Source organism: Myotis nattereri, assembly GCF_964212035.1.
Source record: "Myotis nattereri genome assembly, chromosome: 10".
NCBI lineage: Eukaryota > Metazoa > Chordata > Mammalia > Chiroptera > Vespertilionidae > Myotis > Myotis nattereri.
The window spans coordinates 61,516,469-61,536,870 of record NC_138085.1 but is presented as its reverse complement, the minus strand read 5'-3'; the positions used below and the strand labels follow the sequence as shown (position 1 = coordinate 61,536,870).

General features: G+C 41.4%; 1 protein-coding gene and 1 pseudogene across 2 annotated transcripts in view; one reads left to right on the top strand and one right to left on the bottom strand.

The window, feature by feature from the left end:
* The window catches only part of PLEKHH2 (pleckstrin homology, MyTH4 and FERM domain containing H2), a 77,886-nt gene extending 59,088 nt beyond the window's left edge, over nt 1–18,798 (top strand). The window contains exons 25-30 of the mRNA XM_081101481.1: nt 6,846–6,987; nt 10,428–10,573; nt 12,004–12,133; nt 13,026–13,112; nt 15,683–15,820; nt 16,427–18,798. Of these exons, the coding sequence (XP_080957607.1) occupies nt 6,846–6,987; nt 10,428–10,573; nt 12,004–12,133; nt 13,026–13,112; nt 15,683–15,820; nt 16,427–16,612 (829 nt within the window). The 3' untranslated portion in view covers nt 16,613–18,798. The remainder of the gene's footprint in view (nt 1–6,845; nt 6,988–10,427; nt 10,574–12,003; nt 12,134–13,025; nt 13,113–15,682; nt 15,821–16,426) is intronic.
* Nucleotides 1–20,402, bottom strand: part of LOC308525747 (ferritin light chain-like) — a 1,112,779-nt pseudogene that overhangs the window by 590,229 nt on the left and 502,148 nt on the right. The gene's annotated exons all lie outside the window — the stretch shown is intronic.

The window sequence follows — 20,402 nt, the reverse complement described above, 5'->3', positions numbered from 1 at the left end:
TGGGCTTTGTGCACAGTCTTGTTGTAGCTATGCCTTGGTTGTTGCAGGATCACTGGGTGGAATTGACCTCCAGGCCAATTGGCAGTAAGAATCAGCTGTGTCTGCAGTGGGAGAACTTCTGTGCTGGAGACACCCTTCTGGGGCAAGACTTGCTTCAGTGGGGCTTTGGTGCTCACTGAGACTGCACCCTGAGTGTGTCCCTTATGGATCTGAGGAGTTGTGATCTGGATGGCCCCCCTCTGACCACTGGGCACAGTGGCTCTTGGATCTAAGGAGGTGCTAATTTAGCCTCTGCCTGAGGTTACACAGCAGGAGCTACGAAGAGAACTGCAGCTTCCCCTTCCTTTTTTTTGGAGTTTGGAGGTGCCCTGATGAGGCTCAGCTGTGAAGCAATGCAAGCCGCTGTGGGGCCTTGGGCCTTCTCTTGGAAGTTCTAGGTCTGTCTTGCCCAGCTGCAGTTTGTTAGGTAATTACAGGTTGCAAATGGCCAGGGCATTCATATGCAAAAGCCTCTGCCGCAGCCTGGGCGGGGCGGGGTCTCAAGGAATCAAAGGGCGGAGAGAGCGGCTATGGCGGAGCCTCAGCCCCGCCCTAAGGAGTCGCGAGTCCCAGTGTCCGGGCAATGGTTGCAAGCACCTCTGAGGGAAAGCTGCTCTCAAGCTCGCCCGCTGCCAGAAGATCCAGTTTCCCCCCGTATGAGACCTGGGTCCCCAGAGACTTCCCGGAACCGGATTTCAGAGCCATCGGGAGCTTGTGTCTCCCTCCGGATTCAAAAAGACAGCCGCGCCCTCAGGTGCCAGACCCTTTCCGTGCACGCGCGAGCCCCCGTACCTCTGCACTCCACCTCCGCAGCTCCTCTGGCTCTCAGTGTGCTTTTCTTTCCTTCTAGTTGTAGAATTTACACTCAGCCAGCCCCCCTGTAGTTCTGGATGTTGTCCACCTTGTGTTTTTGATGCATTTATCAGTTGTTGCGGGAAGCAGCAATTTCCCGGTGTTTATCTATGCCGCCATCTTAGTTTCTCCTATTATATTTTCCATAAAGACTAAATACTACAGATTTGTAGTAAGAAGAAATATTTAAGTTACCCAAGCCTTTAAAAGTGATATATTCATATTCATTCATTCTAATGCTTTCATATTCTCTCTCTCTTTCTCTGTATTAATTGAGTTTCAGCTACAAGCCAGGCACTTAGCTAGATGCTCCAGATAAAATAATAATGAGACCAGGCACAAAAGTACCTGAACTTTTGGAAATCACAGGCTAGTGAGGAAGGCAGTTGTTAATCATATAATAACTCTAATGAACATATAATTACACATTAAGTTCCTTGAAAGAGAAGAGTGTGGTTCTGTGAGAGAGCATAACTAGAAGCCTGACATACACTGGAGACATCGGGAGGCTTTGAGAAAATGATGCTTATGTCAAAGTCAGAAGAGGCTGGGAGCGTTAAAACAGGTAGAGAAGAATGTTCAAAAGCCTACAGAGGGAGGTATCTCAGGGTTTCAGAAATAGTTAAAAAGCCAGTGGGGTTAGAGCATATACCTTCTCAACAGATACGATTTTAATATGCTTTGGCGTATGGTCAGAAACCAGGTTTTCTCTCTTTCTCTTTTTTTTTTAAACATCTTCTTTTCTTCCACATATCAGCAGAAAGTGGTACTTAATAAGCAGGTCACATTAACTATACCAAAAAAAAGAATCTGAAATATCAGACTACGAACCTGGTGGAATTATTGGTGTAGGATTGACTTCTTTCAGAGGCCTACCTTTGGAATGTAAGAAGTGAAGGCACCAATCTATGTTTATAAAAGCCTAAGTCACTCTTCGACTGTTCGGTAGCTATGACGTGCACTGACCACCATGGGGCAGATGCTTAACACACAGGCAAGGAAACATGGAACAGACTGATGAATTTTAGAGGGGAGGAGAAAGGGGGGAGGGCTGCAAGAGATTAACCAAATATCTTATAAGCATACTAGAGACCCTTTGGGGATCGGGCTGAAAGCAGTAGTCCGACATCCCCCGAGGGGTCCTGGATTGCGAGAGGTGCAGGCCAGGCCGAGGTACCCCACCGATGCACAAATCCATGCACTGGACCTCTAGTATAATATAAATAATGTACTAGCCTTTGATCCAGTCAAGATTTCTTTTTCTAATAACCCTCCCACAGAAATACCCACATAAGTGGGCACAAGTATTCCAGTATTCCCAAGTAACTTCTTTGCCATATTTTTTAGAATAGTCAAAAATTAGTGTGTGTGTGGGGGGGGGGGAGCTGTGAAAGGACCAGTTAAATAAATGTGGTGCCTTCATATTTTGAACTCCGCTTATACGGTCAACACTGAAGGCCACACACCGTGTGAACAGGCTCCTTTGACCTGGATAACGGTGGTTGTGAGCCATTGGAGCTTCTCTATTCAGGGGCTCATGAGCAAGAGATCTGAGGACACAGATCTGACTGTTAAGCTTTGGTGTCTAAGGTTTAAAACTCGTGCTTTTCTGGAGATAAACAAGATTACTTAGATAATGGAAATTAATGGGCTCTACTCCTGGAGGAGCCTGTTTCCACTGATGACAGCCTTTAGCTGTGGCCCTTGGGTGACTGGGAGAGCAGCAGGCTAGAAGACCGGGAGCTCCCAGGTGGCTGTTTAGTTCTGTGATGGCTGGAGCAGTGATTCCCATTGTGGGGGCCCTGGCCCTGCGGCTCCAGCATCACAGAGCACATTAGAAACACAAATGATTAAGCCGCACCTCGGCCTTAAGGAGTCAGAGTCTCTGGAGTAAGACCCGGGAGCCCGTGTTTCCACGGTTCTGCAGGTGATCCTTGTGCAGGCTGGGTTTTGAGGAGCACTGAGGCACAGGCCCCCCTCGCTGCCCCCCTCGCTGCTCTGGATCGTACCTAGTAGCAGAGAGTGAGCCCCTCGACCTGCCCTGCTGTGATTCTTTATGTAGAAGAGGTTCCAGAATTCTCCTTTGGTTTTGTCGGCACTAAATGGCATTACTTTCATGCCTAAGACTATTTCTAATAATGCATACTTTATGAGTGTTTATTAAATACATGCTAATTCTGCCTATGATGGCTACCGTTGGGACCAAAATTAAATTTGGTTGAAATGGAGAAAGGTGTTCTGGAAATCACAGACAAGAATAATGCCCCAAGTCTAGTAAATACCACTAGAAAGGACAAAGAGAGTAACACATAATAAAGATTGCCTTAAAAAAAGAAAGAAAGAAAGAAACCTCATGACAGTAGCTTTGACATCAGAATAAAAGCAACTCAACCAAAAGTTTAATTTTTAACAGAAGTCTGAAATGGCTGGATAGCCACAGCTCTGAGGAAGTACTATGTTTTAAAATATGGTCTTGCTTTGCATGCATGTAGAAATAGCTTAGACAATGAGCCCTGATTTCCAGGGGCACAGTCAGGAGGGCAACCACTGTGGCCTATCATGCAGCCACGGACGAGGAGCCCTGTAAGGAAAACTAAAATACCAGCTCCTTATCATGGAGTTTTCATTTATATTTACGAATGTGAGTTATGGACTTTTAATTGTTTTGTTTCAGAGGTTAAAGATGGAATTAATAGGTTTTAAGCTTGTTCTCAGAGATGACCATTTGTAAACTAATGTTTGAATTCTGTTCATATTTAGCCTGCTTATTTAATTTGTTCCTCATTGTGTACTTGACATTGTAAGGTCAAGGCATGTTTTTAGCCAAAGGAAACTGGCAAGGGTCCTCCCTAAGGACAGCTCCTCCTTACCACTCGTTGAAATCAAAGATCATTTTCGGTCGTCCTTTGTCCTTAGTATTTTCCGGAGCACAGCCTGACATTCCCATCTCTGCCACTGTTAGCTGATTCTCAGAGGCCCTACAGCCATTGGGTCTTAAGCCAAGAAGCATCTTGACAGGTCATCTAATTTAGCCCATTTTTTCTAGCTATGATAACACCACAAAAATTCCAGCATGAAGAGACTCTTGTCATTCTAAATACCTCTAGGGAAGAATGCTAATAATAATAATAACCAGCATTTTTTGAGCATTTACCACACACTAGGCCCTGTGCTGAGCTCTTTTCATGTGTCATCTCATATAATCCTAACAGCACCCCCACAAAGTAGGTTTTATTATCATCTCCATCTTACAGGTCAGGAAACTGAAGCTCCAGAGAGTGAAGTCATTTGCCCAAGGCTACAAAAAAGGGGATTCTTTCAGGCTTTTTCCACAAATGATTCCCATATTTAGTAACTCCCACTCCCATTCATTTACCCATTCCTGCGGTAAACATCTGTTCGGCGTCTGGTGCATAGAATTTCCCTCCCCTGCAGTTTGTAGGGAGAGACAGACACCAAAGCTTAGCCATGTGATTCATGCTGTAACAGGAACAGTGTGGCAGAGTCGTGAACATGGTCTCTGGAGAGACACTGCCTGGGTTAGAATCCTGGTTCTCCCGCTCCCTGTGTGGCTTTGAGACAGTCACTTACCATCTCTATGCCTCAGATACCCTCTATGTGAAATGGAGATGAAAACAGTACCTCCTCTAAGGTTGTCTCAGAGACTGAATGTCAGCAAGGATAAAGCTCCTGGATCAGGGTGGCCACACAGTTGATGCCCCATCCAGATCTTGGTATAACACACACATGTGAAAGCTGTGGTGGGAGCTAGAGGAAGGCTTCAGAGTGCTGCCTTCCAAGCAGGGACTTGCGTGGTGGCCGTCGAGGCAGGAAGGAGACAGGGAAGGGGGTCAGACCAACTGCAGTTTCAGTAGAGTGTTATCAGCAGACTGCGGTGGATGGAGCGGGGGAGGGAGGCGGAGAGTGAAGGCAGGCCCTCAGTAGGTTTATAAGGTGATGATGAGAAAAAAGGCAGTGGGAAATAAATGCTCTGAGGCATGAAATGGGGAGCCGGTTGGGCTGAGAGCTTCTGAACTTGGAGCCGTGTACACAGGGCTAGTGGTCCTGGGCCACGCAGTGATGTGATCCCCATCCCACAGTATTCAGCTTCCTGGGTGTCCAGTGAGGAGGAGGACGACATTGGGAATTCCCCTGCTAGCTCGTCTGCACCCTGCCTGCTGGGACAGAGGCCCACGCTCTCTGCTCCAGGCCTTCGGGACTGGGCACCTGGTCATCTTGGGAGAGACTCAGAGCACATTCTCCCGGCACCTTTCCCATTCAAGATCCGTGGATTTGAGTTTCTGGCTTGATCATTTTTGTGATTCTTTAGTATCTCTCCATATTCTTTCCAAATTGCTATATAATTGTTGGAGCACAAACTGTTTCATCAGGAGTTTGAGCCTATGAGTCCTACATGTTGTATTTCTACATGTCTGGGATTGTTTTCCCCTTTTTTGCTTATGGTGTGTTATCTTCCCTTCCCAGGTTCTATGTCATCTACATGCCAGAAATGATTGAAAATACATGCTAGCCCTTCTTGCCTATAGCCATTTGTTCATTTGGTTCCTTTTTCCCCTCGCTGTTATACCAATTCATACTCTTATTAAGAACGTTCCAGTGGCAACACTTAGCTAAACGCTGGTAGATTACAGTGATGAATAAGACATACCTTTTAACTCTAGTGGAGACAATAAGCTATGTACAAAAATCTTTGCATGCCAAAGAGGGAGAGCTTCCCCCCCCCAACTTTATTCTCTGTTTTATATCACTTTGCTAACATCATTTTGAATTTAGAATCTATTTCTATTACTCAGGCATACTCTTCTACCAGTTAACAATTTTTCATCATGCAGTTACAAATTAACATAGGGCTTAGGACTTATGTGCTCAAGAAACCGCTCTGAATGACTGCCCAGGACAGTGATTCTTACGCTGGGATGGGTGGAAAGAATTTTCAGAATCATGGGGAAGGAGGGCTTTTCAAAGTACCCGCCACCCATGCTTCCTCTGCGATTCTGACCTGCCGCCCTCTCAGTCCCTGCTATTTGAGATAAGTATTTCGAGAGATAGTGTGCTTGACGGCAGTGTGGCCTCTCCCTCAAGTGTATAGGGAGAAAAAGGCTGAAAATTCAGTGAGAGCCAATGGGCACACACCTAACAAATGCTGGATCTAAATCTCTCTTCCTGCCACTGTGTTGTCATGGCAATCTTAAAGTATGCAAGGTGCTGCTTGCCCACTCCGCTGCCACCTTTACTGCACCCCATGCCTGGCCGGCAGCCTGAAGCCAGAGCCCCAGAAGTCTCACAGATAAGGGAACAGCACAGTGATAAAGAAGAGGGTCACTGAATTGACGAAGAGCTAGGCAGACAGAAGCCATCTTGTATTTCAACAGCTGTTAATAGCATGTAACCTATTGTTGAGCTCCTAAAACTGCTTATGAGAATGTGGCCAAAAACAGGAAAAAAAGCCAAAACATTTCAATGTACAAATATTATCTTTTAGATTCCCCAGAGTAAACTGCTCCCCCACCGGCCCGCCAGTTTGATGTTGTTTTTGTATTGAAGCCTGCATTTCCTATTCCCTGGTGTGTCCAAGGTACTTAGGAAATATCACGAATGTTTTGAAAATTGGGTTTATACAGCCCATGGATGAAGGGTTCATTTCATTCCCCGAAAGAAAGGGCATATTTAATTTCACTCAGTGTCTTATTTCCTTCCTCAGTAACACTTCAGGATTTGGTATTTCGGGGCATAGAAAATAGCGTAAAATAACATAGAAGTGTCCCTCAACCTCCACCTCAGAGCAGTTTTCCCTCAGTTTGCTGCAAGTGTTGTAAAGAACAGAAACAGAAGCCGTTAACAGATAGTAATGATCTAAGCTAACATCACGTAGAGAACTATGTTAGAACAACCTCCTTAATGAAAAATTTCCCTTTTTCTTTTTTCTTTTACAGACTGTATTTCTCCATGCAAGCTCGTGGGGAGACTGATAGAGAGAAGTTGCTGTTAATGTATCAGACAAACGACCAAATAATAAACGGACTTTTCCCTCTGAACAAGGACCTGGCATTGGAAATGGCGGCTCTGTTAGCTCAGGTAACTTCCGGGGAATATAGAGTAACATTTCGTAAAGATAGAACACTAATTTCAGCACTGACTTAAATGTAGTAAAACAGTGTACCTTTAGGAATTCTTTAAATTCATTTTGCTGTGATTAACACCTTAAAAATTACAGGCATTTTAATTACAGTTTGGCTCCAAATTGCTGACAATTGCAGTGATGTCAATGAGACAGTATTCCATAAAGGGAACCTAGTTGCTTAATTATCTTAAAGTAAACCACAAGGCTTTGCAGTTAATGCAGGAGTTTGGTGAGTGTAGAGCTGTGGGGCTAAGGACGCCATGCTGACATCACCCTCTCAGCTATAGGAATCAGTCTTGCTGATATTCTCTGTCTTTATTAGGAAACCCGGGGGCCGAGCGTTAATTGTTGTACGTAGTATCTAGTAAGGCCTGGTGTTGATGGGGGCATACCGGGCATGATTTAATTGTCAGTTATTCTCTAAACATTATTGTGCTCATTCTGTGCCACACAGTACACCAGCCTCAGAGCGGGGAGACACTAAGCTTGGAGATACTGCCATAGGGTTCCCTAAAAGGCAAAGTTTCCTAGAACAACCTACCATTTTTATAACTATTGTTTGTCCAACTGCTGCATCTTTGGGGGTTAAATCCTGGTCTCAGTTGCACAGGTAGCTGAGCTGAGTACTACCTGGGGACAGGTGGGGACAACTAAAGCTTGCTGTGAGGAAACCATGTACTGGTGTGAGGAAATTAGGAAGGATGCCTGGCCAGATAGGAGAGAGGATGACAGCTGAACAGCAGAGTCAAGCTAAGGAACCAACAAATAAGAGACTGGGTCTAAGAACCTAGACAGTTATAAGAATAGACTGTAAGGATGAAGCTCAACTGAGGAATTTAGACAGTAACTGGTCAGAGTAAGAGCTAAATAAGGGAAGCCAAAGGGGTCAGTATCTCAGAGGCCGGGTTGTACTAACAGCTGACCTGGAGGCCAAGTACCTTTTGGAAATGGAGACCTGAGACTTTCTGCAAGGCCATCCCAGTCTTGTTGGAGCCCTCCATTTGCTTGTTGGGGAGTGTTACAGATTTTATGTGAATGTTCTTCACCTGAATATCCCCACCCAATTCGCTCCTTGAGCCCTCCTTTGGTACCATATACTAGGCATTTGACTCAGTTTATCCCAAGTATTTGTTAATACTTCAGTCTCCCTACTAAACAGTTAACTCTATGAAGATAAAACCTAGGCTCGACCTTTTTCTCTCTCACATCACTTAGCACAGCCCCTGACATGGTTTAGGTTTGGGTGAATGAATGGGTAGTTGAGTGGTTGGAGAGGTAGTTGGTAGTTGGATCGGTGGGCAAGCTATGGCATCTGTGTAGATAAAGATTAAAAAGTCTTTCATTCGGGGAGAAAGGGGCTCTATTCCCAGGAATACTAGAATAATAAAATGAGGGGATGAATACAGTAACATGTATGGAGGAAATCTAAGAAGGAATGAATGAGAATATAGTTCTTGCTCCCGTTATGTTCAGTAAAGACCTTTAAAAAGTTCATAATACTTTTTTGAGATTTCCCTTAGCTTTATAACTTTTTTGACTTTCATTTTTAACTTCTATTATTATCAATTAAAATGGTACCTAAAAATGAAAGTTTTTCCTGTGCTATAACAGGCAATAGTGGAGTGATGTGGCCTTTAGCAAATACTATTAGAGGGTGATATTAACCTAGCGTGGTTAATGTAGATATAGAACTGAAATATTTAAGTTACAGATTTTTTTTTCAAAATTAACATTCACATGGAATTTAGGTTTTAATAATAATACATATATATGATTATGAATTCCATAATCACACAATCATGATAAGTAGATTTATATATTATGTGTAATTATATGTTATTATATAATTACTAGGGGCCTGGTGCACAAAATTCGTGCACTGGGGCGGGGGGGGGGGTCCCTCAGCCCAGCCTGCCCTTTCTCACATACTGGGAGCCCTCAGGGGATGTCCTAGTGACGGCTTAGGCCCGATCCCTGCTCCCCTTGGGGATAGGGCCTAAGCCGCTGTCTGACCTCCCTTTGTGGGAGGTGACCAGGCTGATCAGGGGAAGGCACCAGCCTCATCACCCCGCTGCTGCAGCCACTGCCAGTCACCACAGCCAGCAAGGTTTTTTCATCAACACAGACTCCAGTCCCTTCACCATGAAAAAATGACAACTTTCTTTAGGCATTTTCAAGATGTGTCTTTCATATAATAATAATTTCTTTATTATTTTTTTTATCCTCACCTGAGGATATGTTTCCATTGATTTTTAGAGAATGTGGAAGAGAAAGGGAAAGACAGAGAGAAACATCAAAGTGAAAGGAACACTTCGATTGGTTGCCTCCTGCATGAGCCCTGACTTGAGCCCTGGCCAGGGAGGAGCCTGCAACCTAGGTACATGCCCTTGGTCAGAATTGAACTCAGACCCTGCCATCGGCAGGCCAAGGCATTATCCACTGAGCCAAACTGGCTAGGGCAGGATATGACATTTCTTAGCCCTCCAGCAGCGGACCTTCATTTTTTTCGCCAGGAGTGTGGTGAAAAACCCTAGATCACCTTTTTGGATTCTTATTACCTGAGTTACTAAGAATATTACCAGTGGCATACAGGGAGCTTAGCCAATGAGCGGTCAAAAAGGTGTTTCCTCTGTAGTTCACACCAGTCGCCGGCTTGGCCCCCCCCAGCCCAGGCCTGACGCCTCTGGCCCAGGCTTCAGGCCTGGGCAGGGGACCCCCATCTCCCCCCGATCACCGGCTCCGCCCTCACCCAAGCCTGATGCCTCGACCAGAGGTGTCGACCCTCATCACCCTCCGATTGCCGGATCGACCCCTTGCCCCCCCCTGCCCAGGCCTGATGCCTCTCGCCCAGGCTTCAGGCCTGGGCAGGGGACCTCCAGACCCCTCCAATTGCCGGCTCCGCCCCACGCCCAGGCCTGATGCCTCGGCCAGAGGCATGGACCTCCATCACCCTCCGATCGCCGGATCGGCCCCTTGCCCATGCCTGACGCCTCAGCCAGAGGTGTCAGGCCTGGGCAGGGACCCCCATCTCCCCCCGATCACCGGCTTCTGGGTGGCTTCTGGGGCCGGCCTGCGGCCCCGACGGGCAGCAGGCAGGCAGCTTCTGGGGTCTCACACGGGTCCTGGTTGGCGGCTCTTGCGCTGGCGGCTGCACTGTCCCACCCCCGCCTGCAGTATGCAAATTAGCCACCATCTTTGTTGGCGGTTAATTTGCATATCACGCTGATTAGCCAATGGGAGGCATAGCGAAGGTATGGTCAATTACCATGTTTGTCTATTATTAGATAGGATATGTAATTATATATTATAAAGAATGCTTAGAAAGAATAAAACTGATTTTCTTTTTTTTAAAACTCTTATCCTTTGTTTTCTCTTTTTTTGGATTTCCAATTAGGTGGAGATTGGAGATTTTGAAAGACCTTTTTCAACCCCAGCAGGCCATGTTACTAATCAGTGCAAAGCAAACCAAACTCTAAAACAAGTCATAGAGAAATTTTACCCTAAAAGGTATAGAGATGACTCCTCTGAAGAGCAGGTAAGGTAAGGAACCTCTTGTAACTCTTAAAGGCAGAGCCACACTTGTTTTTTGGTGATATTTTAAAGATGAAAAAAAATTGTATATGACCTTTTTTTTCAAGGCTTTTTAATAGTGGTGAATCCCAAGAAATTATACATCTTTTTATCTATATGCCTAAAAACTTTTTAGATTTAGGAAATAAAAGAAAAAAATTGGTCAATAATATGTTTAATTTGATGAAGTGATTACCAAAAGTTGGTTGTTGTTGTTTTTTTTTTTTTATCTCTTAAGGTATTTTACTATGAACAAATTGGAATAAAAATAAACTATCTTCTTACACAAGATTTTTTATAATAGATTCAGAGGCAGAGCTGCCTCAAACAGATTGTCAAACTGCAGTGGGAAGGCCGGGGAGGGTTGGGGGGCAGGAGGTAGGGGGGTAAGAGATCAACTAAAGGACTTGTATGCATGCATATAAGCATAACCAATGGACATAAGACACTGGGGGATAGGGGAGGCTGGGGGACTGTCTAGGGCGGGGGGATAAAATGGACACATATGTAATACCCTTTGTAATACTTTAAGCAATAAAAAAATTAAAAAAAAAAAAGATTTTTTAATATAAAGCTTTAAATTAAACTCAGCTAACTTGGAGTTTTGATTTTTGAGAGCATGTAAAGAAAAGCTTTAGATTTAAAAATAGAGGAAATCTAGTTCACAATGAGTTTTTCCAAAATAGGGACATTTGAGGTGAGTCTTTTCTCTATGTAGAAGAAGGGGTTTAGAAGAGGTTTTCCCTGCAACCAGCATTTCTACAAGCCAAGGGTGGCAGTACCTAAAGTTCCACTGTTAGGGACTTATTCTTTGGTCTCAACTTCTTGTATTTTTCTTTAAAAATGAAAGTTATTCCCATGAGAAATTACCTGTTAAAAGAATTTATACTGAGATTTTATATTAGCTAATCAAGATATTTTAAAAAATATATTTTTTTATTTCAGAGAGGAAGGGAGAGGGAGAGGGAGATAGAAACATCAATGATGAGAGAGAATCATTGATTGGCTGCCTTCTGCAAGCCCCACACTGGGGATGGAGCCCACAACTCGGGCATGTGCCCTGACTGGGAATCGAGCCACTGCCTCCTGGTTCATAGGTCAGCTCTCAACCACGCTGGCTGGGCATTCATCAGATTTTTTAAGTGTACCTGAAGTGGGTGGGAAACAGGAAACCTAGGTCATGCTGAGAGCACTAATACTAAGGATTTGGTGAAAGGAATACTACAAAAAGTCAAGGGGTAGACTGTGGTTAATGGGAGTCACCAAATAACAGTTTCGCATAGGTTGGGTCTAGGCACCCCAGTTCTGCCTAGGCCTGGCTTAAGAAGAGCCTTCTCTTAGGAGGACGATCCACTTTATATTTTGCTTTTGGTTTTTCTTTTCTTTTTTTTTTTTTTTAGGCAGCTTTGCCAGCGACTATCAACCAGATGGATGGCCCTCCGGGGACACAGTGCTGCTGATTGTGTGCGAATTTATTTGACAGTAGCCAGGAAGTGGCCATTCTTTGGTGCCAAGTTGTTCCTTGCAAAAGTAAGGAAGATGGAGGATAATTCAGTTCAGTAAATAAAACAGTGGTAACAGTAATCCCAGGTTTATAGGTTAGGTGTTTAAAAGGAAAATAAGGAAATTTCCCACAGTTTAAACAATAAGTAAAAGACAGGAGAGCCATCAGCTTCTCCATCTTTTCCCCTCTGCTCCACTCCCCGCCTCCCGTAGGTCATTTCTTACACTCATTAGGCTCAGCATTAGACTGACCCATAGGTCATTTCTTACACTCATTAGGCTCAGCATTAGACTGACCCGTAGGTCATTTCTTACACTCATTAGGCTCAGCATTAGACTGACCCGTAGGTCATTTCTTACACTCATTAGGCTCAGCATTAGACTGAAGACAGCAGCTGGACTTTGCTTTCTTCTCTTCATTCATGCAGCCATTCACTCACCTAGTTTCTTGCTCATTTGCTCATTTCTTTCATATTTTATGAATTCTGTTTGTCAAACACCGAGCTAGGCTCTCTAGGGGATACATAAGCTCGTGGTTTCAGATGGGTTGTACTCACACTTCCAGGAACTCACAATCCAGTGTTGCAATGGGCCTGGGAACAAGTACGGGCTGGTGAATATGGCCAAGGGTGACATGAGCAGAGCACGGCAGGAACTCTGAGGATGGAGGGACTGACCCTGCCAGGGGGTAGATCACGTAGCTCGTCCCAACACACACATTAATCAATGGGCATTTTGGATCCCAAACCCAGGTTTCCTAATATCAGATTCACTGCTCTTTCCATTATGCCACACTGCCTCCTCCCCAAGAGAGATTTTTAATAGTTGTTGTTTTAAATGTTGCATTATCTTTAGCTGAAAAATGTTTCTGTAAATTTGCTTAGCATTTATTACAAAGTGTATTTTCACTTCTTCATAGCCCATAACTCCATCATCGCTTGGAAATACTTTCCTGTGGCTGGCTATACATGAGGATGGTTTAAGCATCTTAGAATACAGCTCCATGGTAAGGTTAAATCCTGACGTTTTGCACTGAGTCTATTGTTCAGTGTACTGTAAGCAGAAGGTAATGATATCTTAGTCTGATTTTCTTCCTAATAGTATATAATGAATAGTCATTTTATAAATATACAACTATGATTACAGTTTAACCTTCTAAAACAAGACTAGACAGGTTCTATACAGGCATAGCTCAGAGATATGCAGTTTGGTTCCAGACCACCACAGTGAAGCAGATATCACAATAAAGCAAGTCACACAGATGTTTTGGTTTCCTAGTATATGTAAAATTTACGTTTACACTAGACTGTAGTCTGCTAAATGTGCAATAGCATTATGTCTAAAAAAAACAATGTATATACCTTAATTTAAAAAAATACTTTATTGCTAAAAAATGCTAACCATCACCAATGCCTTTAGTGAGTAGTAATCTTATGCTGGTGGAGGGTCTTACCTTCAATTTGAATAAAAATCTGTGAAGCGCAATAAACCAAAGGTATGCCTGTACTGTGTATGAGAAAAATATCAAGACACCATGACCAAATTGTAATCATGGTTGTATTTTTAAAATGACCATTTATAATGTTATGAAGATTGCTTCCCGTGTAAAATGAAAAAATAACAAATAACATTAAAATAGAAACTTAAGTTCAGTTTCCCTAAGGCTTCTGTGAGGATTTCTGTAATTTCCTGTCATCTCACTTATCAGTTTACTTGTACCTAGACAGTATCTTAGACCTTTATCTGTGATTAAATATAAAGTCAGATATGCTGTGTATGTGTCATTTATTTACTTCATATGTATCATATTACATAGTAAAAATGTTGTGGTTTTTTTTTTAAGCTGGCAGGCAGGAATTGCTACATTTTACCTGGTAGGTATCGTGGGCTCTCCAACTGTAGATAGTCAGTGATCACTGAGAATTTTTTGGAAATCCAACTATTTTTAAGTGTTATAGTAACTGTTTCTCCTTATAATCGCTTTTAAAAATGTTTTGGAAGGAGTTTGTGCTTTTGAATGCCTTTTAGTTCTTGAATGGATAACTTGAAGATAGATTCTAAAATCGGATTTAAAGTCAACAAAACATTGTACACCATGATTGAGTTATCTTACCTAAGAAAACCAGTTCCCTAGATCCTGGGAGGTGGGTAAACAGCCAGGAAGTGGACATGTGTGGGCTGAGCCTTGAGCCAGTCAGTGCTGGAATGGTCTGCTCATTCTTGCGAACTAACCATTAGATGTGCAAATTCCTTTCCTTTTAGGCTGCACATCTTTGAAAATATTTTTTAAATTGTTTAAGCAACACATTAGGAAAAATATGTGCTGCATATATGATAAAGGGTTGGTATCCTTTATAAACATGGATGTCTTAATAAAACAGTAAGGAAATGGCCCAGCTAGTGTGGCTCAGTGGTCGAGTGTCGACCCATGAGCCAGGAGATCACTGGTTCAATTCCTGGTCAGGGTACATGCCTGGATTTCGGGCTTGATCCCCAGTACAGGAGGCAGCCTATCAATGGTTCTCTCTCATCATTGATGTTTCTATCTCTGTCTCCCTTACTCTCTCTGAAATCAATAAAAACACATTTTAAAAAACAATAAGGAAGGGATCAACACACCTATAGACAAATGGTCCAAGGCAATTTACAGAAGAAATACAAATGTTCAGTACATGTATTTTAAAATGTTAACCTCACTAGTAATCAAATAAATTCAATTTAAAACAGTGAGATTCTACTTTTCACCAGTCAGAGGTTGGCAGAGATTCAAAAAATGATATTTAGTGTTAGGTGCTGGGTACATAAATGGGTATAACCTTTCTGGAGGAGTTTGGAAATATTCTAAATATTGTCCTTATTTTCTTGAGATAGCAATTCCAGCTGTTGATGTTTTTAACCAAAGGAATAATTACATGTGTGTATTACAAAATATGTTGAAAAATATGCATTGGAGTGTTGCTTAAGTTAGTGACAAAAATGATTTAAATGTTCTGTAATAGGAGTTTAGTTAAATAAGAAATGGTAAAGACGTTATATAAGTACATTTGTTGTCATGGAAAGATTTTCACAATATGTAGTTAAATTTAAAAAGAATCAGTGTGCATGATACTATTTTTGTCTGTGTAAATCAAAGTATGCAAATCAGTATAAACCATATGGATTTGCCAATATTTGACATGTTTTACTCTAAAAAATATCAGTTTCATATGGTTAAACCTAACGTACATATGTAGACATATACAAAAATATTAAAGGACGTATACAAAAATATTAAGAGTGGCTTTCCACTGAATGCTGGAAGGTAGACGCTTTTTATTTTCTCCTTGTATTTTTTTCATTTTCCTAAAGTGAGTTATTTGTTTCAAAATCAAAATGTATTTTAATTATAAAGGTAAATGATAAATAAAATTAGTATACTACTATGTATTTTGGATCACAGTAAATTTGACTTTAGAAAAAATGTTTGTATTATATCATAATTAATTAATATCAGCATTTAATGGAGATATGCTATTAATCACTTGTCATCTGTCTTTGAAAATAAAGAGTGTATAACATACTTACTTCTCTTTGAAGAGGTTAATAGTCAGCTATGTGTACAAGAGTCTAATGACATTTGGAGGATATCAAGATGATTTTATGATGGTCATTAGCAATACGCATTCAAAGGACAAACCAACAGAGAAATTACTTTTTGCCATGGCAAAACCCAAGGTGAGTAGAATTCTTTGAACCAACTCTTTATGCTAGTGTTCTTTCACACTAAAACATTCATTGTGCAAAGACTAAGTTCCAGAGGAGAAAACAGACTTCACTTATAGTCAAACACCCTAGCTCCAAATTCTGGCTTACCTCTACTTTTTAAAGCTTTGGTTTCTTCATCTAAAAATTAAATGGTATGATGCTACCTTTTGTTTGTTTGTTTACTTAAGAATTAAATGAAGGAATTGTATTTAGCCCAATGCTTGCTATACAGAAGGTTCAACATAAGTGGCCTTGGTGTAAGTTGTTGTGAGGAACTTTATATGCATTATCGTATTTACTTGGCGTAATTCACTTTACCGACCCATTAGTGGGAAGATTGAGATTTTATGATTAAAACACACTTTTCTTTACTATTTTTAGCAAACTAATGTCTCTAACTAAATGCAATAAATAAACGTGCATGCTAATATGTAAATGCCTCATTGTTTGATCTGCGTAGAAGTGAATGCTAGTAGCCTGGGCGCTTGCAAATAGAGACTACCCTTAGCTAACACTTCCTTTTGGAAATAATGAGAACTTCTCAGGGGCATAACAATTCTATTTTTCTTGTTTTAGATTCTTGAAATCACGCTTTTGATCGCCAGTTACATAAACAACTTCCATCAGCAAAAGGCTGCGTTTCACCACCTCTCTGCTCCAGCGCTGCTCTCAGCCCGGAACCAGGGACCCCACGCCAGGACGATGGGAAGCCAGCCTCTGCCCTCAAGCAGCAGACCAACCAAAGGCCCCACTTTACTCTGAAAGTGTGGGGGGCCTGAACATCACTCCCTGTCCTCTAAGCAGTGGCTGCATCTGCTCCAAATAAGTTTATTTACATCCTGGCAACATGGCACCCACATACTCGTATTCCAGATTTTAAAAATAATGAAGGTTATTTGTTTTATTTATAAATATTCAAATGAATACTAATAACACATAACACACGAAATTTGCACACATACTGATGTTCTCCTGGATTAAATGGGTTAGAATTTGTAATTTTTTTCTGTCTCCCTTCTCCCTTGCTATCAGACACATCATGTAATATGGTTTTTTTAATTTTTTCTTCTTCTTCTTTTAAAAAACATTCTGGCAATCTTTAGAAAGGGAGATTCCAAACTCTCATTTGGCAAACAAGTTGAATATTTGGAAATACTGCCAAAAAGCTAAGTACTGTAATTAAATGTATTTTAATTAATGTGTTTGGAAAGAAGTGGTGTGCACAGTGTAAGAAACAGCTGCAGGATGGTGTTTATGTATAAATTTTTAGAGCAAGTTCAGTAAATCTTCTGGCCTGATGAATCATTGTGTGAGAAAACAGGAGTTAGGTAACCAGAACTTCCTATGTAATATTAGGAAGCATACACCGTCAGCTTTCAGATCACTAGAGTGTAAAATTTAAAATGAGACGGTGATTCCTGACAGTCCTTGGTTGTCAACAGAGCCTGTGTTTACTGGAATATTGCCCACATTTCATTGCATTTGATGCTGGGCCATCTTGACCTTGGTTTGTTAAATAATAATATCGTTGAAAACAAAGACAGTTCTTAAATTTTTGCCTCATATAGTCCTTTTTCATGGTAGTTTGAAAATAAATTCCCAAAAAATCCTATATAATAAAAGTCTAATATGCAAATCAAACAGTGGAACAACCGGTGGAATGACCGGTCACTATTATGTGCACTGACCACGAGGGGGCAGACGCTCAACGCAGGAGCTGCCCCTAGCCCGCAGGCCCCAGGCCAGTCAAGGCGGGTGCCAGCGGGGGCCCCCAATCGCCCTGCTGGTTGCCCCACAGATCAGCCCTGATCGCTGGCCAGGTCTAGGGACCCTACCTGTGCATGAATTTCGTGCACTGGGCCTCTAGTATATTTATAAGAAGAGAAAGTAATATTTCTGTCAAAGGAGGTGAAATTTTAGTTGAAAGAGCCTAGAAATATATTCTTTTACTAGGCTACATAAATGGTCAGTGACATTGTAGTATGTGTCAGGACATAGTAATTAGTCTTCTTGGTAAATATGAAACTGTGATAAGACATGAAAATTATAAGATGTTTAATTGCGATGGTAGTTAGTATACTTAATTTTATTTATGTGTAGAATATTTGTATTTATTTTTTGGACATATTTATCACTTTGTGTATGGTACTTTTTTAAACCAATTTGAAGAAAAAAAAATGTTAGCTGCTTGAATTCATTTGCTGGCAGAGCCTTCATGTTTTCTTCTTTGCTCCCCATGGCAGTGTACTGTTCTCACACTAAGCCCTTTACAAATGTTCCATCCCATACGAGCATCCCGAGAAAGGACAGCCATGAAATGTGCTGCTTAAGTAAGATGTTGCTTTTTTGGCAATGATAAAACAAGAACAGCAACAACAAACCATAGAAAGAGATTTCCAGTTACTATTTTCCCTAAATCTTTTGAGCCACAACCACTTATTGTGTAAGCAAATTCGTTTTTGAGAATAAACTCGTTCCTAGTTTGAGATGACTCTCAGGAGGCTTTTTGGCTGGGATGCAATAGAGTTTTTAAGTTCCCAGAAAACCATTTAAAAAATCATTAGTTGGTGAGCCAGAGACTTGGCAGAGCTGTTAAATATGTGTGAGAACTTAATTCCCAGGCAATAGTTAGTTCACCATTTGGTAAGCAACCCTAAATCTTCTAATTTAAACAAGTTCTGAAGGCTTAGCTTAAACCTTAGTACCCTAGACTCAGTATTAATTTTTGATAGAGCAGAGATAAAATATTTTGATGGAAAGAAGTCAATTTTCTGTAACGGATGATGTGAAAATTTCATTTTCTGGAAAATTACTTATATAGATATTTAAAAAATTAAAACTATGTTATTATGGTTGGCTACAAGAGAATAATGTTACATGTTTAATTGTAATATGTGTCCCCTATCATTTTCTTACCTTTCAATCATAATAAATGACTTACAAAACCCATTTTGAGCATTATATTTTGAATAATCTTAAAGAAGTAGCTAACGTTTTCATTGTCAAAACTGAGGTGTACTCATAGTGAAAATGGTAGTTATTACCTCTTTCTCTTATATTCATGCTTTGTCTTCAGTGTTGCTTTGTTTTATCCATACAAAAGGAAGCTGTTTAGGCAAGTTATAATTTTAATACATGTGTATGCATATTGACACATATCCAATATGTAGAAATCATGGGCTTCTCCCATGATTTCATATTAACCCCTTAAGGGAGCTTATTGCATATAGATGAGTTGAATGGACTGTTTTCTAAAAATTTATTTTGAATGGTTCTGTTTTGTGTGTGTGTGTCCTTAAAGTCAAATACTGCCAGAGCTTGGAAATAAATTTAACTCTCCATTTACAAGAAAAGTTAGTCACAACTTATAGAATCTTTGTTCTAAAATTGTGTATATTAGTTGGTTGGTTGGAGGTTTTATTTAATAGGAAAAAAAGGTGGTCAGGTTCCTGGAACAACACATTTAACCCATAATTTTACGGAAGTATAATCCTGAAGCACTAACCACCATGGATAACCCTATTTCTCCAGAAAAAGTCTTTCAGTGTTCCTGGGATGCCAAGGACACATTTCACCCGTGCACCCGCCCCCGAGCTGCCAGGGAATTCGGACTCCCTCAGTGCAGTCTCTGGGCTGATGTCTATGGAGCCAAGGCTTCAGGATTGTAGGCACTGAAATGGGGGGAATGGGGAACAGGAATAACAGAGGAGGAGTTTCTCTGCCACATGGCTCATGTAGAAATTGTATCTCCTCTCACGTTTCTCCCCTATTCTCTTTTCCCTAAAAGAAGAAAGGGGTTTTACTGGTGCGTAATTTTAAACTCCAAATTAATGTAAAGTCCACATATGGATATTTAGGGTAAAGTGAGATTCATCCATATTTCAGTGGGACCAAACCTCGGGCTTTTCATGGGCATTTAAGTGGGAAAGTGGGAAGGTCATTCCTACAGTGAAGAGTTGGATGGGCCTGGGCAGAGACTGGGGTGAGGAGATGAGATAAACACTTGCTTCATATTATATAGTATTACCTAAGTTGAACAGTCACAATGATTCTGAAGGCATATTTATAATCAACATCAATCCAAAAATCTTCATTGTATGTTTGAAGTATTTTGGGGTCCAGTAATAGGCAAGAAACTAAAACTCTTACTAAGGCAATATCTATTAGCAAATAACTCCAAAACAAGACACAAATGTTCACAGTGTGGCTGAGTCAGGATTTATATCCAGGTCTATCTCACTTTAAGGTCCATGTTCCTGAACATTACACCATAGAAACCAAGCCAGTGGCAGAAGGGTTCAGGGAGAGTTTCTCCTTCAAATATCCAGGACATCTTGAGCTGGAAAGCCTGGGTCTACTCAGCATTCAAGATAGATCAACTACTGCCACTGCCATGAATGTTCCAACAGCAATGGGCATAGTCACTTATTCTTATGTAATTTGAGGGACCTCTGCAATAGTTTATATCACTGGCTTCCTTTGGGTTATTTAATTACTATTGTATATCTTTCTCAAGGGTAAGGATCTTATCTTACTCATCGCTTCATTTCTT